Source organism: Myotis nattereri, assembly GCF_964212035.1.
Source record: "Myotis nattereri genome assembly, chromosome: 11".
NCBI classification, from domain to species: domain Eukaryota; kingdom Metazoa; phylum Chordata; class Mammalia; order Chiroptera; family Vespertilionidae; genus Myotis; species Myotis nattereri.
This window is the reverse complement of record NC_138086.1, coordinates 26,674,086-26,692,230: the sequence shown is the minus strand read 5'-3', so window position 1 is coordinate 26,692,230 and position 18,145 is coordinate 26,674,086. Positions and strand designations below refer to the sequence as shown.

The window sequence follows — 18,145 nt, the reverse complement described above, 5'->3', positions numbered from 1 at the left end:
TGGTGTTTCATTCAAACAAAGTATAAAAACAGGCCAATGATGTTCAGAGTAAGGTACAGGGCCCTGTTTTCAATATCCAGGTGGTCCACAAACAAGATGATTACTGTCAATTCACTCATGCTTTCTATCCTAGGGTTTCTGCATTTGTAACATGAGGATTTGGCATGAGACAATTTCTACATTAAGGTTCCCCTTACCTGCCCTGCTGCCTGCAAGTGCTGGGCCATGCTAGACGTGAGGATGACCTGGCACAAGCGGAGAGCTGGAAGGAGAATCTGACGGTACCGGTCCACTGGAGTCGGGATGAACACTGGGGGATCCCTCATGCCAAACATGCTTCATTTATTTCCACCGAACAAGGAGAGAGCAACAGTGCAAGGGGTAAGGTACACTCAAACGTCCCTGACCATCTATCTCCATGGCAAACCACTACAAAAGTTATTTGAATTTTGAAAATCCTTAGTAAGAAAAATCTGCATAATTTGAAAAGGCAATGCTTGAAATTTCCTCAATATATTTATTCTACTCGAAATGTTCCCTTGGGCCATAGAGACTATGAGTAAGAAACATAAAAACAAGTCTTTCCCCAAATTTCCCTGTCCTGTACCCAAAGCCAAAAATGAATTGCATTTGTAGTCTATTATATATTTTTTTTAAATTTTAAGTTAAAATGAGGTTGTAAAATCATTTGACTTTTAAAGATTCAGTCTCAGATCATTGTAGTAGTAAAATTATTATCTATTATAAATGTTTACATTTCAAGTTTTAGACTAAAATCATTCCCTGCTGAAGAGAAGAGAATAGACAGAGAATATGAAAATAAAGGAAATAAAATAAGAGAAAGGCTTTGCATAGACAAGTGCCATGATCTGAGAAACGTAATTAACTCAATCCTTTTTGTGTAAGGTGAAAATAGTAACTCTCATGTTTAAAATTTTAAAAAGCAACATTAACCAATTTTTTTGGAGGTAAAATAGTTCTATCGTTAGTCCTGAAAAATTCAAATATTCAATTTGCCAATGGATCTTTAGAAGAAAAATATTAAAACTGAACTGTTATTTGCCACTAGGAGGGCAGGCTATTTGACTAACAATGTTGCAGCCATATAGACAAAAAAAGGAAAAACAAAATCCGTATTCAAACTGAACTGGGATACTTGCTAAGAAGTCTGAAATTTAAAATAACGTGACCTTTTGCTTTCAAATTAGCAAGCAGTTGGTAAAATGTTAAAAATGAGAAAAATATAAACTGCTATTCCAGTCTCAGGAATAGGAAATCCACAATGAACTGTAATTTCACGATGATACTGTCAAGGACGACCATCACTGAAAACATGTATTTCAACTACACAAAACAAAGTTGGGAAGAAAAACATTTACTAACAAAATACTCTCCAATTTCCCTCTTCTATTCTGCTCTAAAATAGAAAGTTTTAGGTCCTTACCCACTTTTACCCTTATTAGCAATTTCCATTTATTAGTAAGTGGCAGGTATGTATACCCCCCTCAACACCCCGCCACCCCGCAAAAAAAAATCATTCAGTTAAAAAAATACTGCTCAGACAGAATTATGAACCAGGGGCAAAATTATGTTGGAATCTCTTTTTCCCCTTAATAATTCTTCACAGGGAACTTCACAAACAATCTATATGGACACTTACCCCTGCGAGTCCATTTCTGGGCGCATGTCATAGACTTGGCATTGTGCCAGCCTCACAATCACCCCCGACCTCAGCAGTTCTAAAGCGCCCTGCTGTATCTTAGCCACTCTTGTGAGAAACGCCTAAGAAGTCACCAAAAGAAAACCATCACTGCAGAATAATATCAAGCATAATAATAATATCAAGCACTTCAGATAAAGAGAAGACTCTTCTGGCACATTTCTGATCTTGAATCATCACTGGGCTATGAAAGGATACATTACACCACCTTTGTCATAGGATTTTCTGAGGATTGAATGGCATAGCATATCCAAAGTGCCGCATGCCATGTTTTACATGAATTAAGTATCCAACTAAACAGTACTTTCTGTTATCATCATGTGGCTCAGGGAGGGAAGATCGTTTACTCTGCTCACAGCTGTATCCTCACGTAGCTAGTGCCACACCTGGCATATAATATGTATATTCAATAAATACTTGAATAAATGAACAGAGGAGTGAGAAAAAGTTAATAAAAAACCTAAAACTTTAGTGCTTCTATTATTGTGACCCTGTAATATTTTTAAGCAGTCAGAAATAGAGAAAACCGATTTGGAGTAAAGGAAATGATGAATTATAGACTGCACAGAGAATCCTGCGTCTAAAGTAGAACCAGCACATCTACATTGGAATGAATGTTCAGGAGGCAACTGCTGTGCCAGAATCTTGTCCTGGAAGGACAACTTGGCCGCCCGCCCTCCTCACAGCACTGAGGGGCTGGCACATCTTTCGCCACCACCAGCCATGTGAGCAGGCAGCAGTCCCATTATCCAGCTAACCCTCTCAGGAACATTTCAAATCAACGTTGGCATGCTTAGGAGATACATTTCTAGCACATGTCACCAAATTTAAAACTCCTTAGAATGATTCTGGATTACATGATAGAAATATTCCAAATACGTAGTATACTATTCTACATTAACGTTCTTGACTACATCTATCCCCCCCAAGAGGAAACGAACGGCAGTCTAACTTCAAACGAATATAAAGCCTTACCATTTTGGATTCATAAGTATAAAGAGCTTTTAAAAGGGGCGGTTGTGGTGTGAGTAAGCTCTGCAGAGTATGGTCATCTTCCACCAAGCTGTCCACAAGCACCTTCAAATAGCCACTGTTGGACAGGTACAGAAGCCACTGCTGCTGCTTGTCCACCGAGACGATCCGATCGAGCAGAGCCAGTGCCAGCATCTGAAGATAAATCGAAATGCAAGACATGGAGGAGGCTACCAAACTTGAAGACAGAAATGGCCTTCATCTGGGAATATTCAGAACCTTTCTTACAAGGAGGATCACTGCTTGCAATAAAACTTTCTTTCTTTCTTTTTTTTTTTTTTTTGAGAAATTGAAAGCTATATATCCAAAATCTCGATTGATTAATAAAAGGAAAATTTTCAGGATAAAGTTTTTTTTCTGAAACAAAACCTAATACATTAAAATAATGGCATTTAATATATTTCAGCATAATCTAAACATTACTTGCTAGAGCAAAGATTTTTTTTAAATAGCTTTTTTCCCCTAACGTAAAATTTTACACACTCATTATAGAAAAGTGTACAGAAAATATAGTTTGTTAATCCATTTTGGTCTATCTCCTCCTCGTCTTTTTCCTATGCATAAGAACACAAGCATTTTTCAAAATATAACTGAGAATTTACTACAATCTATATTTTACGCACTTCTTGAAATCCTGTCTCCCACGGTTTTCAACATGATTCATATACTACATAATTTTCCACTAGCAGAAAGCTGTCTGCACCATCTCTATTGTTTCTACTCATATCAGGCCAACCTCAAAATCAGCAAAAAGATTAATCTGAGGGAAAATTCTGAACTAATTGAGATTCTAAACAGAATTAAACAAAAACATATAACTAAACAAAATAGAAATTCCAAATTATAGCAAGTAAGCAAATTCACTAATACACTGTAGAAAATAATTCTCAATATATAACATACATTTAAAAAGTTGAATCAGTTTATTCATTAACAAGTAAAAATATGTATTCAATTATAATACTAAACAGGAGCTACTATACCCTTCCAATCTCATGACCGTCACAGGCATCTCGACAGACCACTTCCATGAGGGCAGCACCGTAGCTCTCAATGATGGCTATGTTTTCTCTCTGTAATTTACTAAACACGTCTTCAGGGGCTGTCAACCTTTCCCACATGGTTTTTTTGGCTAAAAGAGTTACAATAGAAAAAGTTAAAACACTCCAATTTGATCACTGAATCATTACACTTCATGCACAACATGCTGGTAGGTATTATCTGTTAAACTACAATAAGGAAAAATTAAAAGACAAAAATATGATGGTGTGAGGTGTTAAGGTCAAGAGAAAAAACATTCAAGAGAAACAAATGGAGAAAACTTAAAACTGAGTTCTGATTCTCATATCTGCCAGATAAGTAAGTTATTTCATCTCTGTAAGTCAGATTCCTTTTACACAAAACAAGGTAAATGGCTGCCCAATATATGGTTACATTAAAAGCAGAGTAAAAGTGGTATGGAAAATAAGTATGTAAGCATTAAAATTCAGTTGTTGTTTTAAAACAAAACAGAAAGTAGGTACAGTGTCTGGCATAAAAGTATGTGCTCAATAAATACTTACTAAATTTAATGTTTCTAATTTAAACCTTAAAAACACTACTACCTAGGGGGAAAAGGTACTTTGCTACTTAAAATAAGTCAAAATAACCAGTAATTATGGCTAAGAAAAAACTAAGTGATGAAATTATTCTAAACATTGATCACTTGAAAATTACAAACAAAAAATTTTCTTTCAGGTCACGCTTCTGTACTACAACTTGATAATAATTTATCAAAATCATGACGTAGAGCTCCACCTAGCGGTTAAGTATTGATTTTGCCAATTCAACTAAATACAATGTTAAAAGAGGAGGAAAATGGGGGAGTTATGTTGGGGGGTAGGGGAATGGGATCCCCATTCCTCTCTCTCGCTTAAAAAAAGTTCCTGTTTAAAAAGCTTCTCGGAACTATTCTTTTATTATTAATGACCTTAAAAATATTTGTGTGCATTATTTAAGTGGGTAGGACATTTCTATAAATACATCATTTGGCTATGATTACCTTCTAAGAAAGATAGTACATAAAAATATATAACCAGTAAAGAATAATATGAGATAATCTGGGTCTTATACACAGAGTAGGGTTGTTTGTTTTTAATATTTTTATTGATTTCAGAAAGGAGGGGAGAGATAGAAACATCAATGATGAGAGAGAATCATCCATTGGCTGCCTCCTGCACACCCCTTACTGGAGATCGAGCCCACAACCCAGGCATGTGCCCTTGATCGGAATCGAACCCAGGACTCTTCAGTCTGCAGGCTGACGCTCTATCCACTGAGCCAAACCAGACAGGGCCACAGAGTGGTTTTTAAGAATCTATGTACAGATCCCTGGCCGGTGTGGCTCGGTTGGTTGAATGTTGTTCCATTCACCAAAAGGTCACTGGTTGTATTTCCAGTCAGGGCACATACCCAGGTTGTGGGTTGGATTCCTAGTCAGGGTTGGATCCCCTACAGGAGGCAAGAGATCAGACTGATGTTTCTCACATAAATGTCGCTCTTCCTTTCTCTCTCTCTTTCCCCTTTCCTCTCTCTCTAAAAAATCAATGAAAATGTATTTAAAAAAAAAAAAAAAAAGAATGTATGTACAAAATGACAAACACTCCTAAGGATTCTTAGAAGGGCACAAGGAGCCCATTATCCAAAGGTGCTTATAATAAGTTCCTAAATAGCAGAATAACTCTGGCATAGAGTAAGTACTATACACTGACTGGTCTGTTGAACTGTCAAAAATATTTTTCATATCTAGAGACCAAAGAATCAGCTTATTACTGTTAATTAAAAACACTACATTTTAGAAAGCAACATTTATCAATATTTTAAATATGCACATCTTCTAAACAAGAAATTCTACTTCTTGCAATTTGTCCAAGAAAAACTTCACATTAGTACAAAAAGACGTATATGCTATAGGTGAGCATATAAATGGTAGAGGGCTATTCAAGAGAATCTATTAAAAGAAAAATGTGGCCGAAACCGGTTTGGCTCAGTGGATAGAGCGTCGGCTTGCGGACTGACAGGTCCCAGGTTCGATTCCAGTCAAGGGCATGTACTTGGGTTGCGGGCACATCCCCCATGGGAGATGTGCAGGAGGCAGCTGATCGATGTTTCTCTCTCATCAATGTTTCTGACTCTCTATCTCTCTCCCTTCCTCTCTGTGAAAAATCAATAAATACATTAAAAAAAAAAAAGAAAGAAAAATGTGCACACACTTGTCATGAAATTCCACCATGAATTATTCTTGAAAAATACATAAGCATTTAAAAGACTATTTGAGGCAACATTTTTTATAGTAAAATTAGAAATAATTCAAATACCTATGAATAAAGCAAATTGTAAAATAATGTTACTTCCATGTTTTGGAAAAACAGAGCCATTTTAAAAGGCTCACGTATATGTGTAGTGGGCTGCACAACAAAAGAGGAATGAGGGTGCACACACCACAGCGCATTTTTCAGTGAACCGGGGGCAGGACAGCGAGTTAAAACATAAGCTAGGGTTGTGTTCGAGGGTTTGTTTTCACAGACTACCTTCAGAATTTTAGAAAACTAACCATTCTTCTCTATTTTAGAGTAAGCCTTTAAATGATCACGTACAGACTTATTACAGCTTTGCTTAGACAAAAGATGGAAAAGTGATTTTTAAAAATTTAACAAATCCTAAAACAGAATAGATTGGAGATCTATCTAATTATACCTGCTTCTAAGGTGTCCGGTTCATCAGGTCTCTGTGCAATCTGTAGGTAATAGAGCAGAGAGCCATACAAGTGTGTCCTCACTCGCTGGAACCCACCACCTAGGGAGACACAGTAAAGTAAAAACGTTTTTTCAAACTCAAGTTAAAACGAATACAAAAGCTATAATTTATAGAAAATTTCGATGAAAAAAACCTGTCTTCAAAATGAAGTCTAACAGTTTCTTCAAAATGATGTGAAGTGAAGAATCTCCAACAGAAGTGAAATCCACCACTGGGTTCTGTGCTGGAGGGGAGGCGAAAGAGCTATCAAACATAAAAGCGTAATGGGCTTCTCCGAGTCCCGAGGCTAATGGCTGCTTCTGCTCCGTGCGCACGGCTTGGCTTAGGTGGGCGGTCAGGGTGAACACAGCACCTGCTACCACTGGCATTAACTCCTGTGCTGCCTCATCATCCAGTATCTTAAAGCAGAAAGACAAATCGGAGTGAGGACCCTGCTTTCAGCTACAGTCATTAATATGGTTTATATATGCTTAGCTTTTCAACTACCATAAGATATAAGAATAGCATTACACTGTTCCAGGAAAATAAAAGCTAATAAACAGAGAGAAACACATGTTATTAACCAGAAGGGATTCCCTTTAGAATTCCCTGCAAGGTTTTTAACGGCATCACATAAATGGCCTCACCACTAGTGTCCTATTCAGTAGGTCTGGTGTAAAATTTGTCCATATGGATTTTTTAAAAACTCCCTAGATCAGTGGTCGGCAAACTCATTAGTCAACAGAGCCAAATATCAACAGTACAACGACTGAAATTTCTTTTGAGAGCCAAAGTTTTTAAACTTAAACTATATAGGTAGGTACATTGTTATTAACTTAATTAGGGTACTCCTAAGGCTTAGGAAGAGCCACACTCAAGGGGCCAAAGAGCGCATGTGACTCGCGAGCCGCAGTTTGCCGACTACAGCCCTAGATAATTCTGATACACACTGTGGTTCAGAGCAACTACTATACGGAATTAATACCTTTCTCAAAGAAAATCTTAACATTGGTTTTGCGCAATTCTACCTAATCCAAATCTAAAACTTAAAAAAAAGGAGTTGCCAAACTATCTATAATAATAAAAGCGTAATATGCTAATCAGACCACACGTCCTTCCGGATGAAGCCAGGCCTGTGAGAGAAGCCCGGGTCCTGGTGCCTGCTGGCGGCCAGAGGGAAGCAAGCCTGGGTCCCGGGTGCCAGAGGGAAGCCAATGCTGGCAGCCGGGGAAGGAAGGCCTACTCTTGCACAAATTTCATGCATCGGGCCTCTAGTATGTATATAAACATTTGTTCAGCAGTCTGAAGTATTTAGGAAGTATGTCACCTTATCATGCACATCTTGTAAAATATCACGAATGATCAGTTGTCGGTCCTCTGTCTGAATGAGGTCCTGGGGACAAGCTGTCAGTATAATTTCAACCAGCTGCCTCCATGACTCTAGCACATGCCGTTTTGCATGAAGACACTGCAACAACTTGTTTCTTGCTACCACGTACTGAAGTATGGTGCTGATTTCCTAAAGCCAGAGAAATTGAATTACAAGGTTAACACATGGCAAATATAATCTTTTACCAATAGGTTCCTATTTTCTTACAGTCAGGTAATCTGAAAACATTTATAGAATATTTTGCAAACTTTCTACATGTATGCCAGTCAGCAGACAACTTTCCATGTTATATTGGTGGCCAGTGCTATGAAAAACAATATATATGGCTGTGTGTGTGTATGCGGTTGTGTGTGTTTAAGTCAGGGAGCAGAGGTGGTAGAGGTGGAAATCAGCTTTTTTATAACCCCATCTTCTTTCTCCTTGTAACTATCTACTTAAACTAAATCTGGAGCACTAGAGTTACCTAAAACCCAAGTTCAGTGGCATGTTTCCTTGTCATGTCTTTTATTTCTTATTTCTTGCTTTTGCCTAGCCAACTGTTTCCATGTATGTGGTTCTTCCCATCTGACCTCTTACCTACAAATCCCCACTTGTGACAACAAATGACTCTCTCCTCCCTCACTGATAGGGAGCAAGTGGTCTAATATACAACACAAACGAGCTGCAAATCCTTAACTGGCCTACCAGAAAAAATGTTACTTACTCTGGCATCCAGACATTAGCTTCAGTTCAGTTCATAAAAGTTATAAAGTAAAAAAAGGAAAGACTCCATTAAAGTTAAAATTTTAAGTCATTTATTAATTGATGAACTACAAGTCCATTTATTGGGTTGTCTTCTAACTGGCAATTTAAGAAGTTAAAAGTTTAAAGCGAACAGACTCAATAGGCTTACCTCCATTAGCAGAGGTCTCTGTCCTATGGCTGCCATACCCTGAAGGGCATTTACTTCAGCTACGAGAACTCTATGAAGAAGCTATGGAAGGAGGTAAAGAGAGAAAAATAAGACTGTTTCAGACACTGGTAGAACAGTAACCCCTAGCAATTCCTATAAGCTGCCCTAGGGGGGAAACTCGCAGACACCTTTATACAATCTAACTGTGGCACCGTCCGGTCTCCAGTCAGAAACATCAGGTACCCCTCACATTTGAGAGTGGTACCAAAGAGCCTGCCCTGGTTATCCTCCTACTAGTGAGGTCAATACCATTTACCTGACAGAAAGTTAAATAGTTAAAACCACTCCATAGCAGTGGGCACGGATGAGAAAGATAAAGATGATAAAGTTTATAAAATAATAACAATGCATGCTGCCTAACTATTATAAATAAGAATTTAACTGATAAATTAGTTTGTTTAATCCTCTATAGCTACATTGTAGATCTATTCCTCAACTTTAGACCTATATTCACAAAATGCAATTTGTGACAGATGAATATAAATATACTATAAATCCAATAACATTTTAAATAAAGTTTTTAACATATATATTAAAAAACCACACACTCCATGTTATAACTGGACAGCATGACTACTAAGAGAAAGGTGATGAGGAACTTTTTAAACAGGTAAAGGTAGTGTGCTCTATTCAGTTTGATTTCCCAGCTATTTGAAAACTAAAAACCACAGTCCAATAAAACAGTATCTCTATCAGAAAACAATTGCATGATTGTATTTTTGTCTGATTAGTCAGTCTGCACACACTTGAAAGTCATCCTCACCTTGACATTGCAGACTGTCTGTCCCCGTAAATTCTTGTGTTCACAGTTTGCTATAACTTGTTCAATCTGGACCCGATCAAAGAAATCCAATTGCAAAGGCTCGGGAATCTCCTGACTGAAGTCAATCGAGTCAAGAATACTTAAAATTTTTCGACGTACTGGAAATAGTAAAATGTAGTTCAAGTTTACTTGGGACACTGAGGAGAAGAGCAAACCACCATGCTCAAATCAAAGCTAGTGAGTGCTAAGTTCAAAAAGGACATCAGTCTAGAAAATAAAATCTAGAAAGTTAAATAAAACTTAATTTTATTTTTAATACATCCATTTGCAAAAATACTTTTTTCCCATCCTATCATCCTATTTATAACATATTTTGGATGACAATCCTTTATACAGCTTTTCTATACCAGTTAAGAATTTGAGGACATGGGCATAATAATCGTTTCTAGAAATTTTAAGCAATTTAATATATACCTATAAATTTATCATGAATTCAAAAGACTTTACCTTTTGTAGTCGTGTCAAAATGAAGGAACCCAGAGACAGACCTATTTTCATCTTCTAGTCCTCCTTCACCATCTGTTGGAGCGTCAGTAACAACAGATCAGAAAAAGAACAACATACTTGTAAACTTTATTTGAAAATAACAAGCATAAAGTATTTTATTTCTAGGTCATTGTTTCTAGGTCAAAGAGCCCTTTGCAAACAGATAATTAAAATGCAAAGATGATGAGGACTTACCAATAACATTCCTCTAATTCTTTCTGTCCCTCTGGGATCCACTTCACAATTGTAAAGAGGATACTCAGAACTCCACAAGAGGCAGGACCCAATCATGCCCAAGAGATGATTAGAAAAGCTTATGCTTAATTTGCAAATATAATAGTTATTAAGATATGTTGGGTCTCCCAGACAGCATGGCTCAGTGGCTGAGCATTGACCTATGAACCAGGAGGTCACATGCCCAGGTTAGGGGCTCGAACCCCAGAGAGGGGCATGTGGGAAGCAGCTGGTTAGTGATTCTCTCTCATCATTGATGTTTCTGTCTCTCTCTCCCTTTCGGTTCCTCTTTGAAATCAATCTATATATATAAAAGCCTAAGCAACTGGATGACCAAATGACCAGTGGACCAGTCGCTATGATGCACACTGACCACTAGGGGACAGATGCTCAATGCACAGGATAGGGCTCCCGCCTGTCTGGATCGGGCCTGTGGGGATTGGGCCGAAACCCGCTATGCGACATCGCCCGAGGGGTCCCGGATTGCGAGAGTGCACAGGCCAAGCCGAGGGACCCCACTGGTGCACGGATGGGCCTCTAGTAAAAATATACATTTTTTAAAATATCTTGGATCTTGCTGGCTCTGTGAACAAACCCCACTCAATATTTGTGTATGTGATTAGAGCAAAATTTGGATGCTTCAAACAATAATAAAATGACAATTACGGGATGATTTTCAAATTTTGTGTTTTAAGGGAAAAAATTCTGTGTTTTAAGCAAGGTGGAAAGAACTTGCTTGGCCTATAATCACATACTAAGCACAAGATTCAGATCTGTTGTCGCATTCACTCAGACCAGTCAGCAGCACAATAAAGCAATGCCAACATTCACATGTTCACCTGAGTATGGTTTCACTGGCATGTCATCCAGCAAGAGGTGTAGGAGCCTCTGGGTATGTGACCGCTGACGATTCAGAGACGTTACCCTCAGTTCTATGCAGGCAGTCTTCATCAGCCATGACATTTGGTTCAACATAGATATTTCATATTCTGGAAATGAAATACATAAGTTTAGTTTCCCAGAAAAATAATACAAGATCAGAACAGACCTAAATTCCATAATTTCTCAGATATAGTCCCATGTAACATAGTTAATTTATGAAAGTTGGCAACACAATAATTTATCACTCTGTATCATTAAAAAAGAAAACACAGATGCCACGGGAGAAAAAAATAAGGTTGTACATACTTATAAAAGATGACTGAAAGCAAATGAAGAATAGGAGAATCAAGTTTCTATTACCAGGATAATTTCATACAAATCTACAGAATTCTGAGTCTGTCACATTTGGTATTAACATAGAATATAATACTTTAAAAAAATTCTCAAACATATACAAATATTTCTTAAATGAAATATATTAAAAAACTATCATAGTTTGATTTTTATTTCACAAAAATACATTTTAAAACTTAAAACTAATTTAAAGTGTATAACTTTATGAGATCTCTTAAGATAACCCAGGACATTTGGTTGAACATAAAATTAGACTTGTGCTTTCCACCGCAGCAGCCATTAAAGAACAGTAGCCACGGCTCTGGCTCTGCACTGCCCCATGGCATGGGCCTCAAAAAGGGCCACAAGGGGACCAAGAACATGAGCCAGCCGAAGCACAGCCGCCACTGCAGACGCCTCACCAAGCCACCAAGTTTGTGTGGGACATGATCCGAGAGGTGTGTGTTTCACTCCTTATGAGCAGAGTGTCATGGAGCAGCTCATGGTCTCCAAAAACAAGTGAGTCCTCAAGTTCATCAAGAAAAGTGTGGGGGCCGTAACCGGTTTGGCTCAGTGGATAGCGCGTCGGCCTGCAGACTGAAGGGTCCCAGGTTCGACTCCGGTCAAGGGCATGTACTTTGGTTGCGGGCACATCCCTGGCGGGAGGTGTGCAGGAGGCAGCTGATCGATGTTTCTCTCTCATCGATGTTTCTAACTCTCTCTCTCTCTCCCTTCCTCTCTGTAAAAAAATCAACAAAATATATTTTAAAAAAAAGTCTGGGGACACACATCCGAAAAGCGGATGCCAATAAGAATTGAGCCTCCTCCCTGCTCTGTGCATAGTAAAACTTTTACCAAAAAAACCCATGTAAGTAGGGTTGATAATCAATTATATAAGTTTTTGATCCCAGTATTATTTTAATATGCCTGGTTTTGAAGTCCTAAATTGTGGCAATATAAACATAAAACACACCAAACACTATTACTGCTGCTGCTGCTGCTGCTGCTACTACTACTAATAATAATAATAATAATGGGCAACACTAGATCAATTTTTTAAAAACAGATATCATAATAGGCAAGATAAAGTTTTCGTTCTAATTAAGCATAAAAGGTTTTTAAAAAGCTTCTTAAATAAACAAAATCTTAGAACTAAAAATAAGATAGATACACTTATAAAAATAAAGTGAAAAATATTTTGCCATTGGATAATTCGCAACGGTCTCTCACATCATCACTCTAAAAAGTGGTTTGGTTCAGTGAATAGAGTGCCGACCTGTGGACTAAAGGGTCCTGGGTTCGATTCCAGTCAAGGGCACATGCCCAGGTTGTGGGCTCGATTCCCAGTAGGGGGTGTGCAAAAGGCAGACGATCAATGATTCTCATCATTGATGTTTCTCTCTCTCTCCCTCTCCCTTCCTCTTTGAAATCAATAAAAATATATTTTAAAGAAAGGAAATTAGAAGCTTATAATTACTAATAATGAAAATCCTACCTAATAAAAGACAAATAGGGTAATTAACCATACCTCCAATATGCTTCCCATTGGCTAATCAGGGCGATATGCAAATTAACTGCCAACCAAGATGGCGGCCAGCAGCCACACAGCTGAAGTGAACAGGAGGCTTGCTTGCTCCAGTGATGGAGGAAGCCAAGGTTCCCCACCTACCGCGGCCCGGCTCTGAGCCTGAAAGCAACAGCTCCGAAAGCAACTATGTTTCAATTATAGAAGCTAAACAAACCCCAGATACCTGCTTTCAGCAGCCGAGGCCTCAAGCTGGAGCTGGGCCTCAGAGCTGGAGCCAGCTCTCAGCTCCAGAGACAGCCATAGAAGGTAAATAAATCCCAGAATAAAAAAGAAAAAATGAAAAAAAGGAGAGGTTGGGAGCTTCAGTCGCCCACCAGCCTGAAAACAGCCCTCAGCCCCTCACCCAGACTGGCCAGGCACCCCAGTGGAGAGCTCCACCCTGAAGGGGGTGTGACCAAATGCAAACAGCCATCAGCCCCTCATCCAGGCTGGCCAGGCACCCCAGCGGGACCACCACACTGATCTGGGACACCCTTCAGGACAAACCAGCCAGCCCCCACCCATGCACCAGGCCTCTATCCTATATAGTAAAAGGGTAATAGGCAAACTGACCCTAACAGCAGAAAGACTGGGAATGACTGGTCACTATGACACACACTGATTTCCAGGGGGCAGACGCTCAATGCAGGAGCTGCCCTCTGGTGGTCAGGGCGCTCTCACATGCGGAGCTCTGCTCAGCAACAAGCCAGGCTGACGGCTGCCAGTACAGCGGTGGTTGTGGGAGCCTCTCCTGCCTCCTCAGCAGCGCTAAGGATGTCCGACAGCAGTTTAGGCCTGCTCCCCGCTGGCAAGTGGACATCCCCCGAGGGCTGCCGGGCTGCCAGAGGGATGTCTGATTGCCATCTTAGGCTCAATCCCCCAGGAAGCAGGCCTAAGCCAGCAAGTGGTCATCCCCCGAGGGGTCCCAGACTGCAAGAGGGCACAGGCCGGGCTGAGGGACAACACCCCCCCCCCCACCCAGTGCACAAATTTTTGTGCACTGGGCCTCTAGTTTATTATAAAATCAGTGATTGTGGATTTTCTAAAACACAAAGATGATACCTCATAAACTTTAAAACTAAACAGATCATCGCTGTGTGGCAATAATATAAATTCAAAAAATTGTTAAAAATTAATCAAAAAGAAAATTATGTAATATAGAATTCTATAAAGCATGGGTTAGCCTGGGATAACTGTGTTGGTCAGGTCAATAAACTAAGTTATAAATAGTTTTCATCATAATTAGTTTTCTATTTTTCATTTCAAGACCTAATTAGTTTCAATATATACACATGAAACAAAAACCAGATTTTTATAAAACAATTTTTACTAAAAAAAATCTAAATTTCCAGAATTTTCTCATATAAATATTTTCTTAGCCTTTAAATACAATTTTAAAATTTTATTTATTAGGAAAATGATCTGACAGGTTATTTTTTTCCAATATTAAATTTTTTAAAATGTTTTCATTGATTATTTCAGAGAGAGAGGAAGGGAGAGGCATAGAGAGATAGAAACACTGATGAGAGAGGAACATCATAGATCGGCTGCCTCCTGCAATGCCCCCTACTAGTGACTGAGCCTGCAACCCAGGCATGTGCCCTGACCGCGAATCAAACTGTGACCTCCTGGTTCGTAGGTCGATACTCAGCCACTGAACCACTCCAGCTGGGCTGACAGACTATTTTTTAAAATAATTTTGTGCTAGCAGTTAAAACGTTGATCTTAGCACAAATCACAAAAGCAACCCAAAGTAACAAGCAAGTAGCAAAAAGAACACAGAATTCCACAACTGTAACTACAACCCCAAAACGTTACATAAGTAAAACCACTCAACATGGACTTCGCAGATTTATGGAAAAATAATGTCCTACCTTTGTTAGAAAAAGGTAAATGTTGCAACTGAGAAAATAAGAAATCCTGGCTGGTTCTCAAGTATCTCATAGTAGGACCAGATGTATCAGAGCATGCACATAACTGGTATATCACCTTAAAAATGAAAATAAGAGAATCCCCAAGTCAGTGTTTTGTTTTTGTTATACATCTTAAGATAAAATGTAAGCTTAGATCAAGTGGAAACGAAGATCCGTCAACAACTCAAGCAAAATGGATAAACACAAGCATAAAACTTGGAAGCTCAGAGTTATAAGCAGTCTTTAGCACTTTAACTAAAAATGATACATTAAGATACAATTGAGTGATGAAGACATTATACAGGACTAATCTTGAAATCACTCTAAATATATTTAATAATACAGATAGGTAATTAATAATTTTTAGTATTTTAACTATTAATAGTAGCAAATTACTTGGAAGTAACTTCTGAAAACCAGTTATTTTATCCCAACCTCCTAGGAAGATAATAAATTTACCAGAATTGAAGCAATGGAAGAATTACAAAGATCTACAGATTCAACTAAATAGCAAATATAAACTCTAAATAAAAATTTAACAGAAAATAATTGAGAAAGGAATAAATGCTTTTATATCAAATATAAGAAAAAGTGAATAGCTATCTAATCTAATAAAAGAGAAAGATGGTAATTGGCGTACGACCGCTACCCTTCCCATTGGCTAATCAGCGAGATATGCAAATTAACTGTCAGCCAAGATGGTGGCCGGCAGCCAGGAAGCTTGAAACTAACATGAGGCTTTCTTGCTTCAGTGACGGAGGACTCCAACGTTCCCCGCCTGCCTTGCCGGCCTCTGAGCCTGCAGTTTGAAACATTTTAACAAATATATAAGCTAAAAAAAAAACTCAGAAACCAGCTTTCAGTGAGCTGGGATCTCAGAGCTGAAGTGAGAGCTGGAGTTATACACTGTTTCAATTACCTACTTTCAGCAGCGGAGGCCTAAGAGCTGGAGCCTCAGAGCTAAAGCTGGCCCAGAAATAAAAAAAAGAAAAAGAAAAAAAGGAGCGGTTGGGAGATTCTGTCATGCACCAGCCTGAAAACAGCCCTCAGCCCCTCACCCAGACTGGCCAGGCACCCCAGTGGTGACCCCCACTCTGATGGGTGTGTGACCAGCTGCAAACAGCCATCATCCCCTCACCCAGGCTGGCCAGGCACCCCAGTGGGGACCCCCACCCTGATCCAGAACACCCTTCAGGGCAAACCAGCCAGCCCCACCCATGCACCAGGCCTCTATCCTATGTAGTAAAAGGGTATTATGCCTCCAAGCACCGGGATCAGCGGAGCCGAGAGGCCTCCCGGCACCGGGATCAGCGTGACAGGGGGCAGCGCCCAAACCCCCTGATCGCCCTGCGGCTCTGTGTGTGACAGGGGGTGGGACCACAACCTCCCTATCCGCCCTGCTCTGTTCATGACAGGGGAAGGCGCCCCAACCTCCTGATCAGCCCTGCTCTGTGCCTGATACAGGGGAGCTCCCCAACCTCTGATCGGCCCTGCTCTGTGTGTGACACGGTGCGGTGCCCCAACCCGCCCCCCCCCCACAAGCCCTGCTCTGTGTGTGACAGGGTAGAGGCATAACCTCCCCATCGGCCCTGCCCTGAGTGTGAGAGTGGCGGCGCCCCAACCCCCTATCGGCCCTGCTCTGTGGGTGATAGAGGGCAGCGCCACAACCCCCACCCCTCCCACGGGCCCTGCTCTGTGTGTGATGGGGTAGAGCCATAACCTCCCCATAGGCCCTGCCTTGAGTGTGACAGTGGTGGCATCCCAACCCCCTGATCGGCCCTAGTCTGTGGGTGATAGAGGGCGGCGCCCCAACCCCCTGACCCGCCCTGCTCTGTGTGTGACAGGGGGCGGTGTGCCAACTCCCCTATCGGCCCTACTCTCTGAGTGACAGGGGGGAGCTCCTCAACCCCCTGATGGGCCCTGCTCTGTGCATGACAGGGGGCAGCGCCCCAACCCCCGGATTGGCCCTGCTCTGTGCGTGACAGGGGGTGGCGCTGCAACCTCCCCATCGACCCTGCCTTGAGTGTGACAGGGGGCGGTGCCCCAACCCCCCAATCGGCCCTACCCTGAGCATGACTGGGGGTGGCATCGCAACCTCCCGATCCGCCCTGCTCTGTGCCTGATACGGGGGAGCTCCCCAACCTCTGATCGGCCCTGCTCTGTGTGTGACACGGTGCGGTGCCCCAACCCGCCCCCCCGCCCACATGACAGGGGGCGGTGCCCCAACTCCCCAATCAGCCCTGCTCTGAGCCCGACCAGGGGCTGCACCTAGGGATTGGGCCTGCCCTCTGCCAGCGGGGAGCAGGCCTAAGCCAACAGGTCGTTATCTCCCGAGGGGTCCCAGACTGCGAGAGGGCACAGGCCGGGCTGAGGGGCCCCCTTCCCCCCCGAGTGCACAAATTTTTGTGCACCGGGCCTCTAGTAATACATATAAAGATCTCCATTAAAAATATGAATATCATCAAGAGATCCAAATAGATAAAATGGCAAAAACATTTTGCATGAGAAAAAAATAAAAATAGCCAATAACTGAAGAAAAATGTTCACCCTTTTCAGTAATTTGAAAACAGTAAGGCAATAATAAGATAGGCCTCTACTGGAAATCAGCAACATTTTTAAATGCAAAAAGCAAATCCCAGTATTTGGCAAAATGGTAGTGAAGATTTTCATTCATGAGTAATTCATTTTATAAATATTTATTAAATGCTTTCCGTATACCAGGCACAATTTAAGAACCCTACTTGTTATGATTACTTCAGAATTAAAATCTGAAGTCATAAAACTATTCATGTCCTTTGACCCAACACAGTCTATCCTCATTATTTGCACAGTCTGCACTTGCAAATTCATCTACATGCAAAAATTTATTTGTAACTCCAAAATCAATACTCGCATGCTTTTGCGGTCATTCATGGAAAGGCACCAAGCAGCAAAAAACTTGAGTCGCCTAGTTTCCATGCTCTCAGCTGAGACTGAACAGAGCAATGCTCTGCCTTCTCATTTCAGTTCTCATGCTATAAAAAAGTGTCCTTCCCAGAG

General features: G+C 40.5%; 1 protein-coding gene across 1 annotated transcript in view; it reads right to left on the bottom strand.

Annotated features, from left to right (window-relative positions):
* The window catches only part of NUP205 (nucleoporin 205), a gene marked incomplete at its 5' end in the record, with an annotated part of 82,641 nt that overhangs the window by 20,847 nt on the left and 43,649 nt on the right, over positions 1-18,145 (bottom strand). Inside the window, 12 exons of the mRNA XM_081102647.1 lie at positions 198-336; positions 1,661-1,782; positions 2,696-2,887; positions 3,736-3,884; positions 6,488-6,586; positions 6,681-6,945; positions 7,854-8,045; positions 8,809-8,889; positions 9,632-9,789; positions 10,139-10,210; positions 11,251-11,400; positions 15,068-15,182. Of these exons, the coding sequence (XP_080958773.1) occupies positions 198-336; positions 1,661-1,782; positions 2,696-2,887; positions 3,736-3,884; positions 6,488-6,586; positions 6,681-6,945; positions 7,854-8,045; positions 8,809-8,889; positions 9,632-9,789; positions 10,139-10,210; positions 11,251-11,400; positions 15,068-15,182 (1,734 nt within the window). The remainder of the gene's footprint in view (positions 1-197; positions 337-1,660; positions 1,783-2,695; positions 2,888-3,735; positions 3,885-6,487; positions 6,587-6,680; positions 6,946-7,853; positions 8,046-8,808; positions 8,890-9,631; positions 9,790-10,138; positions 10,211-11,250; positions 11,401-15,067; positions 15,183-18,145) is intronic.